The sequence below is a fragment of the Oncorhynchus nerka genome, linkage group LG1, assembly GCF_034236695.1.
Source record: "Oncorhynchus nerka isolate Pitt River linkage group LG1, Oner_Uvic_2.0, whole genome shotgun sequence".
Classification (NCBI taxonomy): domain Eukaryota; kingdom Metazoa; phylum Chordata; class Actinopteri; order Salmoniformes; family Salmonidae; genus Oncorhynchus; species Oncorhynchus nerka.
In genome coordinates, this window is record NC_088396.1 from 2,001,884 (window position 1) to 2,019,796 (window position 17,913).

General features: G+C 41.6%; 1 protein-coding gene across 8 annotated transcripts in view; it reads right to left on the minus strand.

Annotated features, from left to right (window-relative positions):
• obsl1b (obscurin like cytoskeletal adaptor 1b) overlaps nt 1-17,326 on the minus strand; it is an 83,450-nt gene extending 66,124 nt beyond the window's left edge. For 5 of the 8 annotated variants that reach the window (XM_029663342.2, XM_029663264.2, XM_065023593.1 and 2 more), the window contains exons 1-12: nt 16,992-17,326; nt 12,227-13,345; nt 10,531-10,800; nt 10,044-10,304; nt 9,522-9,833; nt 8,574-8,840; nt 8,165-8,440; nt 7,687-7,962; nt 7,107-7,382; nt 6,518-6,793; nt 5,905-6,177; nt 2,900-3,175 (exon numbers count right to left, since the gene is read on the minus strand). In XM_029663342.2, the coding sequence (XP_029519202.1) occupies nt 2,900-3,175; nt 5,905-6,177; nt 6,518-6,793; nt 7,107-7,382; nt 7,687-7,962; nt 8,165-8,440; nt 8,574-8,840; nt 9,522-9,833; nt 10,044-10,304; nt 10,531-10,800; nt 12,227-13,244 (3,781 nt within the window). In that variant the 5' untranslated portion in view covers nt 13,245-13,345; nt 16,992-17,326. The remainder of the gene's footprint in view (nt 1-2,899; nt 3,176-5,904; nt 6,178-6,517; nt 6,794-7,106; nt 7,383-7,686; nt 7,963-8,164; nt 8,441-8,573; nt 8,841-9,521; nt 9,834-10,043; nt 10,305-10,530; nt 10,801-12,226; nt 13,346-16,991) is intronic. The other 3 variants (XM_065023637.1, XM_029663186.2, XM_029663491.2) reach the window with 3 other exon arrangements.
• Between the last annotated feature and the right edge of the window lie 587 nt (nt 17,327-17,913).

The window sequence follows — 17,913 nt, forward strand, 5'->3', positions numbered from 1 at the left end:
ATGAATGCACTAACTGTAAGTCACTCTGGATAAGAGCGTCTGCTAAATGACTAAAATGTTAAATGTAAATGTAGAACCTAAATTCATCAACCAAAGATTATCCCGCTTCTATATTGTACACCTCGTATTGTAAATAAATCGATTGAGTAATTGATTGAGTAATTCAAAAATATATATAAGAACTCCTCTTCTTTCAACTGAGGAAGCTGGCTTGCTGGGAGCCCTCATCTCTCTTCATGAACTCAAAAGGGCATTGGGTAACATAAATACAGGCAAATCACCTGGTTGTGCTGGTATTCCTCCTGAGGTCTATTTAACATGTTGGAACCAGTTAGGTCCACTATTTATTAATTGAAATTATTAACAGAGCACAAATGTTTGTTTTTATAGAGAGAAAACATTTGGACCAAAGCAGGTTTGTTATTAAAAAACTATTATCCTCAGATAACCTCCGTTGCTTATTACATATCTTACATGCTTCATCAGAGATGAAAGATCCTTGGGCAGTTCTATCTCTCAATGCAGAAAAGGACTTTGATAGACTAAAATGCCATATCTTCGGTTGGTTTTGGAACATAAGGGAATTGGCTCCAATTTCATTCATATATTTAACAATTATATGCCAATCCCTCAGCCCTAATCATAACAGGCAATAAATGCTCTGTTCCATTCAGAAGTTGTAGGCAAGGTGATCCCATCTCACCTCTACTATTTTTATTGCCTATGGAACCCCTGGCCAAGGCAATTCGACAACTGAAAAAAATTACAACATCATCTCTCAATTCCATGGATCACATAATCCCATTATATGCCGGCAATGTATCTCAATCCCTCCCAAAAGCTCTGAAGACCATAGACAAATTCAGTTCGATGTCATGTTTTAAAATAAATCTATCGAAATCTGCCTGACTGCCTCTCGAGACCCCGATGGAGGACTCCATCTCTACTTATGGAATCCCAATCATTTCCCAATTTAAATATTTGAGAATAGATATATTTCCTCACTTCAATAAAACCACTGGCAGAACTTTAACAGAACGCTCAAATCAATTAAATTCATCCTCAGTAGATGGACTAATATCTATTGTCAAATATACTACATTGCGACATCAACATTTCTGTATTTCAATGCTTCCCTTTACTCCCCCTTCTGGCTATTGGGATAAAATCCATAGTGCGGATTAAAACATGTATATTGCAAGGTAATCGGGCCGGATAAAATTAACAAACTTGCAAAGAGGGAAAGACGTAGGAGTACTATCTGTACCAAACTTTAAATTGCATTTAGTCCCATCCTAAATTTGTTTAGACATGATTCTTCCGCCCCCGTGGCTGAGTATAGAGAGACATATGGTGTCTCCTATTGCCTTGAAAGAGGTGGTCTTCGCTGATATATCCTTTAAATAATGTAAACTATGCTTTGGTCCTATTATTGTGCGCACAATTTCTATTTAGCACAACATTTTAAAACAATGTAACTGGGAACTGGCTTGCCCATTCTCAAATATTTCACAACAACGCTTTGCGATCTGAAGGGTGGCCTTTTGCGTCCGCCCAATGGTCCAAATGTGGAATCTATCCCCTTGCTGATATCATGGACAGTAATGGTTTGAGAATATTCCAATATTTGAAAGACACAAATTATCAGGCATATCTTTTTTTCTATATTTACAATTTAGGTCAGCTATGCTGGCTATGGAGTCCCTTGGGAAAACAATGATGCGATTTATAAATAATGAGACGCGGTGTTGTTGGGAGGTTGTTTATACCCCCCCCCACCCCCAACAAAAAAATACAAAACAAAGAAAATGTTGGTCACCAAAAAAAGAAGAGAAGTTATTTGACAACATCAATCCATCATGTTTACATGCAATATATCTTATCATATTACTATGTTGTGCTAATGCTAGCACTGGCTTTCACTGGTTCGCACTTCTCCAAAAAATTCTTAAAATAGATCACACATACTTCAATCTAATTTATACCGTGAGAAACAGATTTGACTTGGAATTAAAGATTTTGGAATCGAAATGGTTCCAATGATTATCATACGTTTCTACACTACGTTTCCTTACAGGCTCTACAGAAAGTCCTTTGAAGTACAGAAAGCATGAAATGTAATTATAAAATCTTGGTTTGATACAGTTCTGTTCAAATAACTTTATTTCTTCTGTTGCAATAATCCCGATATAAATTGGAATAAAGAAAGAGCTGTTTTAGGATGTTTTTAGAGAACCAATGCAAATAAATTGGATACCAATAGTAGCAATATGCTAACATGAGCACTATAACATACCATTGGTGGATTGCTCTGAAGTCGTCAAAAGATTTCTCTCCATTTGAGAAAACGTATTGGGGTAAAAACGGAAAACTATGCATTTAACACTGTGGTGCTGTCATGGTTACAATTTGAAGTCTAAAATGGTGATCTTCTGCATACGTTTACATCTGTCCATTTACTTCATATGTTTTATTTTATTTAATCTTTATTTAACTAGGTAAGTCAGTAAAGAACAAATTCTTATTTACAATAACGGCCTACCCCGGCCACATCCAGACGATGCTGGGCCAATGGTGCGCTGCCCTATGGGACTCCCAATCATGGCTGGGTGTGACACAGCCTGGATTCGAACCAGGGACTGTAGTGACGCCTCTAGCACTGTGGTGCAGTGCTGTAGACAGCTGCACCACTCGGGAGCAAGGTATTCGTGAAGACAATTGAGGAAGACGATTTTATATGTCACTGTAGTGACCGATTCCAGGTCTCTTGCACACCCCAGGGAAAAACTAAAGCCTAGCCATTAGCCTTGGACCTAACACATCTCTAAAGGTCTAATTACTGTATCCTTTCATTAGTAAATTATTAAACTGTCCAAAAAAAAACTGAAAAAAGGATTACCTTTCACATCCACATGAAACTGCATTGCATCATCTGTTGTCTTACAGCTGTAGCTCCCTGAATCAGACAGCCTTGCAGATTCCACATCCAATGTCCTTATGGAACCTTTCGATTGCATTTCTAGTCCATTCTCTTCATGTAGCAGCGTTCCGTCTTTGTACCAGGAAACGTGTGCATTTGGGTCTGATATCTCACAACGCAGGACAATGGGACCACCTGCTGGAACGGACTTGTTCCTCTCAGCTTCACAAGGTGTTGTGATTCTCACAGGAGGTGCTGGGGGTGTGTGAAGTAGTATTAAGAGAGAATCGCATCACCATTATGAAATATGTGCTACAATAAAATTACTCAAGTATCTTAAGAGCAAATATCACTACAGAGATTAGTCATGCCAATAACTCTCAAGAATCTCAAATGAATAAGCAAATATCACTAGTTCTGTCACGTTTACCATATAAGTATAACTTAATTGTTTTATTAGAGTTGATATATAAAATTTTAAGGGGAGGATATTTTTGGTTAGACTGAGATACCTATGAATACAAGTTAATGTGACTTTGAATCTTACATATAAAATAATCAGACAAATCGTTATAAAGCACCCAAGCTCAAAGTATCACAATGACTAATTTTCAGTATTATTTTAGTATGAGATAAATTGAATAAGAGTAAATGTAGCAATTGTCAAGTGTAAAAGATTACTTATAGCAATCAGTTGATTTTTACACAATGTCAACATTGTGCCTGTCAGTTGTTTTGTTTGATAAAGCTAACCATATTTAATCACCTTCAACATCCACCTTAAATGCAATGTCATCGTCATCCAATTGACTGTCACATTCTCCTAATTGATAGAGCTCTGCTGGTTGAAGAGTTGGTGTCTTCATGGAGGTATAGAGCTCTGCTGATTGGAGAGTTGGTGTCTTCATTGAGCAGCAGAGCTCTGCTGATTGGAGCGTTGGTGTCTGTATTGAGCCACATACCTCTGTTGGGTGGAAAGTTGGTGTTTGCGTGGAACCACATACCTCTGCTGATTGGTGAGTTGGTGTATGTATGGAGCCATAGAGCTCTGCTGATTGAAGAGTTTGTGTCTGCATAGAATCATAGAGCTCTGCAGACTGGAGAGTTAGTATCTGCATGGAGCCACAGACCTCTGCTGATTGGTGAGTTGGTGTATGTATGGAGCCATAGAGCTCTGCTGATTGAAGAGTTTGTGTCTGCATAGAATCATAGAGCTCTGCAGACTGGAGAGTTCGTGTCTGCATGGAGCCACAGACCTCTGCTGATTGGTGAGTTGGTGTCTGCATGGAGCCATATAGCTCTGCTGATTGGAAGGTTGCTGTCTCCATGGAGCCATAGAGCTCTGGTGACTGGAGAGTTGCTGTCGCCATTGAATAGTGTTCTGCTGATTGGACAGTTGGTGTCTCTATGGAAAAGTGCTCCACAGATTGGAGACTTGGCGTCTCCGTGGAATATATTCCATATGTTTGAAGATGTTGACCGTACTTGTAGTGGAGGATCTGGACAGTAGAGTCTAAGGGCTCACAGTGAACCTCAACGGGGCAGACCTCTTCAATGGACTTGTTCTTCTCAATCGCTTGGTCAGCTGAGACCCTCACAGGTGCAGCTATATGCATTGTGGTGCACACAGAGAAAGGTTTTCAATTGATGTTCTGTGTGCCTTCTCTTATTTAAAAATCCTTTTCTAAAGGTACTACACATCATTGTGTGTTAGCATGGATGAGTTAAGAGAAAACCGATGGCAAAGGTTAACAATTAAGAGAGGCGACCAGATTAAGAGCTGGTCTAAAGACAAGATAAATAAGACCTAACAGTACATTTCCTAACACAGAACTCAGTTCTACATCACTACATCACTCATTCCTGTTTAGCCACTCGTACAAACATTTTCACATTTTGTGATAAAGGCTCATTGAGACAGGTACAGATTCTGGGCAGCAAAGGGAATGTGAAGATTGGATGATGAGCAAGACAGAAGATGTGCTATCAAGAATGGCAAAGCTGCTTGTTACAAGCGTCATTGTTGTTTGACTCTGTTAAGAATGACGATATGATATACTAAACAATTAACATGAATTAGTATGAAGAAATTCAGCCGCTCACAGACCATTCAGATGTTTGATTAAAAGCCAAAATAGCAGGGAATCAGATGAGATTGGGGGGTGAAAGGATCACAAAAAGAAACACATTTAAACTACTGTCTTTATATGCTTTGAGGATGGAATACACTAGCTAATTCACCACCATTGTTAGTGGCATGTATATGTTGGGTTAAAATGGAGAGTGCTAATGTTGAAATAGCATTATATCACCTTTGATATCCATAGTGTATTGGGAAGACTCATCAGATATCTCACCCTTCTCACTGCCAGGGTGAGACAGCTCTGCTGTTTGAACAAAGCCACAGAGAAAACAGTAAGCTGGATGATAGCTTCAACCATGTAAATGCTTCTGTCATTTTTTGATATGGAGTAGAAAAGGGTTTATGTGGAGCACCACCTTTGATGGCCACATTAAATTGTGTGGAATCGCCAGTTGTTTGGCAGTCAAACCTCCCACCACAGGACATGTCATCTGGTTGGATGAACAAAGTCCTTATGCTGCCCTTTGATTGTCTGTCAAGTCCACTATGTGGGTAGATCTGTGTTCCATCTTTGTCCCAGCAGACCTGGGCAATGGGGTCTGAAATCTCAAACTGTTGTACAATTGAGAGGCCTGCTTCTATGGACTTGTTCTTCTCAACTTCAGGGGCAACCAAGTATGTCATGGGCGGAGCTATAGGTAATCATTGAGGGGATAATTCAGTGTGAATTATTTTGAGTGGTTATAAAATGGATAATGTAAAGAGACAATATCAACACTAAAGCATCTAGCTTTTTAAGTATTAGCTCAGAACATGTAAGAAGACAATTAATCCAAAAGCTACAGAAAGAGAGTTAGTCGCAACTGAAACTAGAGAAAAACAAACATTTGACAAAAATCACCTTGGTTCTGTACAATTAACGGGGCAACATCTTCCGCTGTAGCACAATAATACGCCCCAGAGTTGGAGGGGTGTGCCGGTTCGACAACCAGGTTCCTCCTGATGCCCCCCATTTCGAAAGGTCCAGTGTCAGAGATGAGCTCTACTTTGTCCTTCTGCCGTGACACCTGGGCAATGGGGTCTGAGATCTCACAGGGTAGTTCAATGGGGCAGGTTGCTTGAAACGGCTGGCTCTTCACAACCTCTGGTGAAGGTAAGAACTTCACTGGTGGAGCTAAAGATGATTATCCATGTTATAATTGTGGAATTTACAGCAGTTAACAATATTTTGGGGGAGGGAGGGGGCTTACAGTAAAGCTTCCCCAAACTGACTAATCTGTCATTTCTCAAACCAGTTTCAAAGAGGCAAACCTATTGCTTCAAACAGTAAACAAACAACAAATATTTCCTTATTTAATGAGATGAAAAGCAAGTGTCTCAATTAACTTAAGAAGAAGAAGTAAGTCCCCACAGACAGACAACACAAATAGCCACCAATGTTAGTTGCATCTAATCTCCACAAAACTGTCTAGGGTTACTCTGTATGAGATTTGAACCAAAAAGCCACAAATCACCTTTGATATCCACAGTAAACTGGAGAGTGTCGTCAGAAGTTTCACAGTTGTACAGCCCTGAGTGAAAGACCTCTGCTGATTGGACAATGAGCCTCCTCATGGTGCCATTAGATTGGATGTCCATTCCAGTCTGTGGGAGGAGCTTTTCCCCATCCTTGCACCAGTAGACCTGGGCAGTGGGATCTGTAACCTCACATTGCAGTTGAAAAGGGCAGCCTGCTTCAACCGACTTGGTCTTCTCAACATCAAAGATAGCTGAGAAGGTCACTGGCACAGCTAGCAATGAGGATGAATGAAACACCATATTATAGAGATAAATATTTAAATGTATGTCATACAGTATATACACTTTTATGTGGCTTGAAATTATTTGAGAATACAAAGTGAGTAAAGTGATCATCAAGCATGTGTAAATAGATAGCCACAGCATTGCAAATCAATCGAGCACAGGAAGCAAGGCTATATACAGTATTCTGTTCTGTAAAGTTATTTGTTCATGAACACAGAGAAAGCAGGGATTATTAGTTGCATTTGGAAAAGGACACGACTGTTAAAGGATGTAAAGCAAAGGCAAAAAGGGCAATATCACCTTTGATATCCACATGGAACTCCATGGTATCATCCACTGTGGTACAACTGTAAGTGCCAGAGTGAGTCAGTTCCGCTGACTGAACAACCAACGTCCTCATGTTGCCTTCTGATTGGATGTCTAGTTCATGGTTTGAAAAGAGCTGTATTCCATCCTTGTACCAGTAGACCTGGGCAGTTGGATCTGAGAGCTCACATTTCAGTACAATGGGGCAGCCTGCTTCAATGACCTTGTTCCTCTCAGCTTCTGGAAGTACTGAGAACCTCACAGGCGGAACTATAGATATGTTTAAGTCTTAGATTATGGTAATCCATAATTACATTGTTGGTTTGATTAGAGAAATCATGATTTCATGACTTTTGTCAGTTTAAAATGGCAGTTTAAAAAAATGTATTATCGAAGATCAAGCAGGTTAAGCATTGTATTGTAATAAAAGAAGGGATGATCATAAAGCTCATTGTTAATAGGCAGCAAGAAAAAGAGCGACAAAAAACATACAGTACAAGACCATCATTGTTAGTAGCTTTGTTAAGAGGGAGCTTGTTAATTTTTCGTAGAGCCCAAAATAAAACTTTTTCACCTTTGACGTCCACATTGAACTTGATGGCATCACCCTTTGTCTTGCAGCTGTACGACCCAGAGTAGAATATCTCTGCTGACTGGACAACTAGTGTCCTTGTGATGCCATCTGACTGGATTTCTATTCCACTTTGAGGTAGGAGCTTTGTTCCATCCTTGTACCAGTAGACCTGGGCAGTTGGATCTGAGAGCTCACATTGTAGTACAATGGGGCAGCCTGCTTCAATGGACTTGTTCCTCTCAGCTTCTGGAAGTGCTGAAAACCTCACAGGTGGAGCTATGGGTGTTTAGATGTTATGATGTTTTTTTATGTCTGTGTGTTGCATTCATCTTATGTTTGATTTGTGATGTTCAAGTGCAATCATCAAATTTAACACATACTTGTGGAACAGATGTCTATCAGGTCAAAAGGTCACAAGAAAATGTGTTAGTAACCTTGCCAGAAGAAATTAGTTCAACAGAAACCACTTGCCACTCACCCTCAACTTCCACGTTGAACCTTATGACATCATCAATGGCATCACAGCAATACACTCCGGAATGGGAGAACTCTGACGATTGGATGACAATTCTCCTCATTGTGCCTTCTGACTGAATATGAAGACCCTCGACTGTGTGTACCTCCACCCCATTCTTGTACCAGTGTACTGGAACTGCGGGGTCTGACAACTCGCAGTAGAGTACAATGGGGTTGCCAAGTTCAACAAATTTATTACGATCCATCTCTGACAGTGGTGTGAACTTCACTAGAGGAGCTGCAAATTTCAGAAAAATCATGAGCATTTTTCTCATCACAATTATAACACTTTGACCAGAATTCAATTGGTACAATACAGTAAGAAAGGATATTTTTCTCACACCTAATTTTTGGCAGTAATTAATACGTACCTTGAATATAGAGTGCTGCTGAATCTCGTATTCCATAGGCAATGAATGTGATCTCAGCCCCGTTGTCGGTGTCTCGTACACCTTGTATGCGTAGGGATTGGTGCGTTCGAGACCGCCGCATGGAGTAACGGTCATCCTCCATAAGCTGAGTGCCATTCAAGAACCATGAGCCAATAACTGAGGCAGTGAGCTCAATTGAGAAGCAGGCATCCTGGCCTTCTGGCACCAAGGCATCCTGCAGTGGGGCTTGTATTCTGGTCACAGGGACTGAAAAACATAGCAATATTACACCTCAATTACGCTCTGCATTCTACTTCAAACTCAAATTCGGTCACCCCTTATGCAAAGCAGGTTTCAAAAGGGTTATAATGTTAAGTATCTTTAGGGTTTTGTTTCCGCTACGAGCTGCTCCACATTCAAGCCGGCTTGATTTCTGATTGTCTCCACTTGTGGTGTTTGCTGAGCACAGCATTCAAACTATCTCACAGTTCAGTCATTTGAACTCAGAGTAGCTAGCTAGCTAGCTTTTAGGGATCATATTTGGATCATTAGCTAGTTGCCGAATGGCTAGCATGGTAAGAATGATAGTTAGCCAATACTAGCTTAATATTATGCTAGTAGATGATAATGCTAACCAATGTTTTGCTGGCTAAACATTTGGCTAGCTAGCAGAATGGGAGTAGTTACAGTAGTGAATTCTTTTGACAGACATCACACTAGCTCTAGCTAGTTGTCTAGCAATGGCTATCATGTTACACCATTTACATTAGCATACCTAGCTAGCTAAAGTTTTACATTAGCTAGCTAGCAATGTAAAAAAAACATAGCAATGGAAATACAAATTAAGCTTTGCCATCTAGTCTCGTTTGGCTTGAATCCAGCTTGGCGCTAATGTGCCAATTGAAAGGTATATGTAGCAGATTTTCAGTTGGGAGGGCTTCTGCTTACCCAGGTGAACTGCCCTTGGAAACTCCACATTGTTGCTCCTGCCATACTTGTTGACACTGCATATGCGAAAGCGATAATCTGCCTCGCAGGGTACGCTGTCACCAAGAATCTCCACTGAGGTGGCCGAGTCGGTGGTCAAGCATTGCAGCCACTCCTGAGAGCCGGTGCCCACCTCTTGCCTCTCCAACACGTAACCCGATGGGGGGTTCTTCCGGGTGTCCTGTGCCGGAACCCAGGAGAGGAGGGCAGCGTTGGCACGCTCTGTGTTGATTTGCACACCCACTGGACAGCTGGGTGGGCTATGCCTGGCCGCTGAAAACAGAATATACTATATACTGTATGTAATGTGTAAAACGCTAGCACATGTTCTTATATTTGGATATAGATTCATATTGGTGAAATTGGATATGAATTCAGTAGAATTAGGCTTGACCACCTTAGGAACACAATTTCTATCCCTTTTGTCTGACAAATTCACCACCTACAAAATCTAATCCCAAACATATGCCACGAGTATTGTACCTTTTACCCTCAGCTGAGAGGAGGTTTTGGATCTTCCCACAAAGAAGGTCACAAGGCCAGAATCCTGGGGCGTTGTGTTGACAAAAACCAGAATGTGAGTTTTTCCAAAGGACTTCAGGATGGTCTGATGAGTCTCACGCAGCTCCGTCCCCTCTTTGTACCAGTGTATGTCCATTTCCTCCTCCTCCACTTCAACACAGAAGGCAGCATTTTCCCCCTCCAAAACATCCACCTTACGTGGAAGCTTACGCATGATTGTGCCTACAAGGGGACAGAGTAACTTGTAAGGACATCAATAGCTGTGAAAAAATAACTGCGCTGTACTGTGGTGTGACGTCAAACTGTAAGCGTGCCAAATTTGTTCATTCAACTCCACCAGATCTTACATGAATTTCCTAAATCCACCCCAACCATGTCATGCTAACGATGGCTTTCTGTGTGTATCAGTCCAGATACTGTGTGTAGTATATATAAATACAGAATTTACCTTTAACTGCCACCTCAGCAATACTCCTCCCCCCATCCGCCATCTCGCAAAGATAAATCCCATCGTCGTCGACTCCGATGTCACGAATAGTGAGTCGTCGTTTTGTTCCCCACTCTTCCATCCCATATTTGGCCCCTGGCTGTAGCCGCCTGTCCTCCAAATACCATGTGATGGGAACAGAGTCCTCAGGAACCTCACACTCCAGAACAGCCAGGTCCCGTTCCCACACCTCCAGATCAATGAGGGGCTGCTTAAACCGCACAGGCGGCTCTGACATTAAGGAGACGGAGGGATACCATTAAACGGGTTAACAGCCACCTACGTAGGACTCAATCGAAGGACATGGTAAAAGAAAAAATGACTCAGACAAGGAATTCATATGTTCCTTTTATCAGAGATGTCTGGCCTCAAAGCTAATACAGTAGTATAACATTGTAAAGAGGTAGCTCTGACACAGAACAAAGTCTACTGACTTAGCAAGACTAGTTATTTTTTGATAAATCACTTTAGTGCACTATAATGTGGTGTTTTAGACATGTTACCCCAAAACTGTCTTGACTGTAGCCAGTGGAAAATCATGTTCATTCGTTTTTATTATATTGGTTTAAATATTTGAATTGCAGTTTTAAAACAGGGTAAAGGTGTTACTTTATATAGTGCTGGTTTACACTAGGAATAACTCCTGTTAAATTCAGACAACACTCACTACTGTTCGTGTAAATACTATCCATGTGAAATTCCAAAAATAGCTGACAACTGCACTTAATCTGTGTCCTTGGTCTAGAACTATGTTATAATCTGTAAATTGAAATATATTTCATAGTAAATACCAATATAGCAAACACGTTAAGAAGAATAATACGAGACAAGTGGCTTCATTCAGTTGGTATGGAAAGACCATTAACACATTGGGGCGTTGGATAGGCAATAAACTGTTTGTAACTGACACCATCAGACAGTACCAGTTATAAACGAAAGAATGTGAACTGCTCTTTGAATTATATGTGTATTTAGCTGACTATATCTGACCCACAAAGAGCTTGATGATCCAATAATTGAGGAAAGACTCTTAACAAATTCACCTATTTAAACCTCTACACCCATCTCCATTACCAGGATAGCAGTGTGTAAACATATACTTTCTAGCCTGCCATAGCTCTAACACAATGTTGCTTTCTAGCCTGCCCTAGCTCCAATACAATGTTGCCACCAGTGCTTTTCTCTGCACCATGTGCAAAACATGATCCCACCTCTAGAGACTTCGATCACATGACCCAGACCTTTAAAAACCTAAGTGACTTTGCAGACATTGGACCGGTTGGAATCCACTTCATGTCGATGAGCTTGGCCAGGTCAGGTACTTTGAAATATCTCCGTTCAAGTTTCAGATAATTAAGACGTATCATTAATCCTCTGGTGGATTAGGGATTGAATTGCTTTGCAGGAGCCAAAAGATTTGGCTGCTGATTACATTGGCCATATGCAGCTAATTGACTTGTTAGCGTATTCATTTAGCAATGCTGATTACCTGTTAAAAGGCTTATATATGGTATTAAGTCAAGGGGAAATGTACACACCTGGATGGAGTTATATTTTTATACATGTTATATTGTTCCATGAAAGTCATTCTAGTTCTCTACTGAAGTAGTTTAACAGCCAACTCTGTAGCAATGGACAAATACCAGTTTTGACTTACCTTTCACAGAGAGATGTACAGCACTGAGGGTTTGTCCTGCAGTGTTGGATGCAGCACAAACATAAACCCCATTGTCCTGTTGCTTACAATACAGCACTTTAAGTGTGAAGTAGCCCTCCCTGTCTTCATATAACAGGTACCGTCTTCCGGACATGATCAGCCTGCCATCTTTCCTCCATATTATTTCTGGTTTGGGCTTCCCAGTCACAAAGCAGCGGAATTTGGCATGCTTGCCCTCTGTCACGGCAAACATTTTCACTTGCTTGGCTTGGTTGGTCACTGGGTCGTCTTTGAGCCGTGTGGTCAGCTGCCTACCACTCCTCTGTTTGCCTTGATGGCCTTTCCAGTGGCCATTTGTGTAACCGTTACGGTTTCCCTCTTCCTCGTGACCCGGCCCTGCATCGACGAGCAACACGGCTCCAGCCAGCCCCTCTCCAAACTCATTTCTGGCCTTGCATGTGTACACTCCACCGTCGGGTGCACGAGTCTTGAAGATTTTAAGCTGGAACCATCCCCCGTCCTGGTAGCCCACATTGAAATGTGTACTCTCAAATATCTCATTGAGTTTTCTCCCGTCCTTTTCCCAGACCACCTCTGGCCGCGGGTTTCCCCACAGCTTACAGGAGAAGACGGCGTCTTCGCCGCGGCCCACCCGGGTGGAGAGGGGCTTGATCAGGAAACGAGGCTTGTTCTCCTCCCGGAGCTCCAACTCTTGGGCCTCACCCTCCACCTTCAGGGTCGCCGCGGCATATGTTTCCCCGATGCTGTTCTTGGCCTTGCATGTGTACTGGCCGCTATCCTCTGTGGTCACCGATGAAATTATGAGATTGTAGACATTTCCATCCTCGAAGAGACGGTAGCGACCCTCTGGGTGGATCTGTTCGTTGTTTCGCTCCCAGATGACCGCTGGCCTGGGGTCCCCGCCGATCTGACACTTCAGGACAGCATCAGTGCCACTCTGCACTACTACGGGGCGAGGGTAGGCCAGGAAACGTGGGGCACCACCAAACACATCCATCTCTGCTAGTTTGCCAGCCTCACCTCACCATAGGCAGGCCACCGGCATGCAGTTGCTCCCTCACTGGAGTTGGGCTGCCCACTTATGTACTGTATAAGGTTCTAAAAGAAAAGAAACAGAAAGATACAATATGATGCAATACCTGGCAGACAATGTGTTGGCATACCTATGTTTTTTGTCAGCGTTACAGACGGCTATATCGGTCCGCTAATACAGGACTAGTAAAGGACCAGTGCACTTTTTTGAGAATGTTTTTATTTTATTTTATTTATTAAGATTTGATTTTATTCAAATATTTCAGGGGGGGCTGCAGCAACTTCAGCACCCCTACATCCTGCGTCTATGTGTGTTGCTGCAATCTGATCATTTGCTTTTGAAGATGGAATGGAGCTGGAATGAACAAAGAAATAACTAGGAATTGTTTCATATAAAAAATGTATAGACTCTTCAAATGTGTTTTGATTCATTCTCTGGGTATGCCCATGTTAATTACGTAATTTTCATTTTCAAAAATGTTAAGAGCGCTGTGTAATTTATTCAAATATGAATGCTAAATCAGGAACATTGAACTATTCTGACACATTGACCTAAGCAGCCTCTGCTATTCTTAGATAATTATGCATTTATAAGGAGTGGGGCAGAGACATTCCTCACCTATATATATTGTTTATTGAGTAGAGAAAAAATTTAGAGGCTGCTGAAATAGTAGTTGGCCTGATTCAAACCCGTGCTGCAGCAGTACATATGTGTCCCAGAGGCAGGGGCTTAGACCACTAGACCACCCTAGGCCACTGATAAGTATGCATTTGTACACATTTAGCTGCTCACAGGCGTTGTAGGATAAATTATCTGTATTATGGCATTTCAGTGGGTGGCAAAATATGACAGAATGGACAGTAAGGTAGCTATTTGCCATAATACTGCAGTAAAAATGCATTGTAAGATGTGTCATAAGTATATGAACTACTTATGTCTTACTTCATATATGATTGTGACTATACAACTACATGATTATACATTACATAGTAAGACAATAAAATTATAAGAAAGTATAATGGCTCAATGTTATAACAGGTAATCAAGGAAAATACAGTGCATTCGGAAAGTATTCAGACCCCTTGACTTTTTTTTATGTTACAGCCTTATTCTAAAATTGATTAAATTGTTTTTTTTCCATAGTCAATCTACACACAACACTTCATAATGACAAAGCAAAAACCAATTGCTGCCTAGAGCTATTTTCAGGTCCTCCAGAGATTTCGAACGAGTTCAAGTCCGGGCTCTGGCTGGGCCACTCAAGGACATTCAGAGACTTGTCCTGATGCCACTCCTACGTTATCTTGGCTGTGTGATTAGGGTCATTGTCCTGTTGGAAGGTGAACCTTCGCTCCAGTCTGAGGTACTGAGCGTTCTGGAGCAGGTTTTCATCAAGGATCTCTCTGTACTTTGCTCCGCTCATCTTTGCCTCGATCCTGACTAGTCTTGCTGTCCCTGCCGCTGAAAAACATCCCCACAGCATGATGCTGCCACCACCATGTTTCACCGTAGGGATGGTGCCAGGTTTCCTCCAGATGTGATGCTTGGCATTCAGGCCAAAGAGTTCAATCTTGGTTTCATCAGACCAGATAATCTTGTTTCTCATGCTCTGAGTCTTTAGGTGCCTTTTGGCAAACTCCAAGTGGGCTATCATGTGCCTTTTACTGAAGAGTGGCTTCCATCTGGCCACTCAACCGTAAATTCCTGATTGGTGGAGTACTGTAGAGATGGTTGTCCTTCTTGAAGGTTCTTCAATCTTTACAGAGGATCTCTAGAGCTCTGTCAGAGTGACCATTAGGTTCTTGGTCACCCCCTGAGCAAGGTCCTTCTCCCCTGATTGCTCAGTTTGGCCGGGTGTCCAGCCCTAGGAAGAGTTTTGGTGGTTCCGAACGTCTTCTATTTAAGAATGATGGAGGCCACTTGTGTTCTTGGGGACCTTCAATGCTGCAGACATTTTTTGGTACCCTTCCCCAGATCTGTGCCTCGACACAATCCTGTTTCAGAGCTCTACGGACAATTCCTTCGACCTCATGATGTGGTTTTTGTTTTGACATGTACTGTCAACTGTGGGACCTTATATAGACTGGTGTGTGCCTTTCCAAATGATCTCCAATCAATTGAATTTACCACAGGTGGACTCCAATAAAGCGGTAGAAACATCTCAAGAATGATCAATGGAAACAGGATGCACCTGAGCTCAATTTTGAGTGTCATAGCAAAGGGGCTGAATACTTATGTAAATACATTTGCAAACATTTAAAAAAAACTGTTTTCGCTTTGTCATTATGGGGCATTGTGTGTAGATTGCCGAGGATATTATTTATTTAATCAATTTTTGTTTTTTTACTTAAAATGTAACTAAAAGGACAATACAGCGTAAGAACTTGGACAACTACACTAGTTCAGAATGCTATATATTGTCGCAGGGTGGAGACTGCATAACAGCTTATAACACTAAAATGTGTGTGTAAAAAATACTTGTATGATTAGAACATTGCACCATTTTTAGTATCCATGATGTGTTTTGGGTGATTAGGTGGCATTACTCTTAGTGTTAATTGAATTACAGGGGGGGGGGGGGTGTAAGACAGAGGCGCAAGTTAGCCATTCAGGGGTGAACGGCCTTTACTTTAGTCCTATTGCAACAGCAGCCACCACAACACATAGCCAGCACAGCTGGTGCTGTATTTCAATGGGAAAGTGCTTAATATAGTATGCCCTAAATAAAGACCTGTGAGAGAGCCTGTGTCAGGTATCACAAAGCACACCCTGGAACCCGTGTGCTCACACAAACATAGATCTAACTCACAGTGCTCACACCCCTAGAGAACTTACAGTCAAAATATGCTAAGCCTTCATCACACCCGTTGTTGGCACTCTTATTCAAGAATTCATACTCTAAATATCATTGTTAAAATTGGTTTTCTCTGTCATTTTCCAAAATAAATAGAATGCAGGGATTATCAATTCCCTAGCATAAATCATTTATATTCTCAGTGTTATTGAACAACCTGGTCCTCTCAATTGTATATCTTTTTGGCTCCTCAATTTTGTTAGAAGCAGTTGAAGGTTTGCCTTGATGGACATTGGAGCCATCTATTAGTCAGGCTATGACTTTATTCACTTTAAGCTCAATGTGTATGTTTGCTTTCTGTCCGCTCTGATGCATGGTTAAGGTCTCAAGGAAGGTGAGCCAAATCTAGAATGCTTCCGAGCCATGCTTGTCATGCATCCACCAGTTTACTGCATAGGCCACAGTGTGCACACACACATGCAACACACACACAGTCAAAGGCACATATAATAAGAGTAGTATATGGTGATACATGTACTGAATCTTAAATCGTATATTTAGAAACCAATATGACAATGTGTAGTAGTCTGGTTTACCTCTAAAATCATCGCTATTCAGTCACCCTTTCAACCCTTTCTCTCATCCCGAACCTGTGCCACGTCAATATGCTGAAAAGCCTTTTCATCAGTCAGAACTCGTAATATCCACTTTATCACCTCCAATGGCAGGTGCCAGTAATTATTTCCCTGTTAGCCACCTGTTCCACAAAAATGATTGAGGACAATACATTGAAAGTGGTCTCAATATTCCCCCTGGGGGTTTAAGAGGAGATTAACCTTTGTGTTTACTCATCTGGTTTAATTGGAAGGACCCTTGCCCCCAGTGAATCTGCACTACGTACTCCTCACATGACCTACCTCTCTTTGGTCCCAAGGAGCGACCGTCAACATACATTCCGCACTGGCACTCTTCTTCAAGCCACTGAGGCTATATTCCCCGCCTCCAAACTGCTGAGTAATGTCACTTACTGGTCGATTCTTTCCCCGACACCAACTGTAATCCGGTTGGGGTTCTTTCTCTCAAATATCAACCAATGTGGAGCTTTGTTTTCACAGTTTCCAAGTGATATTTTAGTACATATTGACGGGCCTGTGCCAGACCCATCCAAGAAAAGTAAAGAGAATTTGAGTATTTCCCCCTCAGCGCCCTTTCTACACTCCAGAGCGGTGCCCCAATCTCTGTGGCGTTCAACCCTGAGACACCCAGAGTGTCATTGTTCGTGGAAGAACGTTAAATGCTTTTGCAGCTGCTGCTGTCCCCTAAAAATACCATCAGCCTTGATGACAGCAGTGAAGATAAGTTGGGCACTTCCATTCACTTGCTTGCATGGGCTAAAGATAGCTTTAGATGGCTGGTTCAGGGCAGACTGCTTAGCTTACTTGAGACCTTGCAATAAAACCTAAGGAGAAGGGCAGTCTTCTCTGGGCTCTAAAAAAATCTTTAAGACCCCTCCATGTTTTCTTGTAATTCACCACAATCTAGAAAAGAGGAGGTTAGAGATACTGATAATACTCATCATTGTAGATATCCAGAATAAGTGGCTTCCGGATCTAACATGGCATCCACTGTAAATTGATGCTCTCCGCCGGCTGAAACCATGTGCTTAGCAAGTGAACAGTGAGTTTTATGTTAAATTTAGATTATTGTGTGGTGTAGCAGGGGTTGACCACACTCACAAGGACCATGCATAGGTGTGGTCTCATTCCAAAAGCTTAGGTGTAAAAAAAAAAAGAACAATCTAAACAATTACTGATGTACAATGATAATTTAAAAAATGAT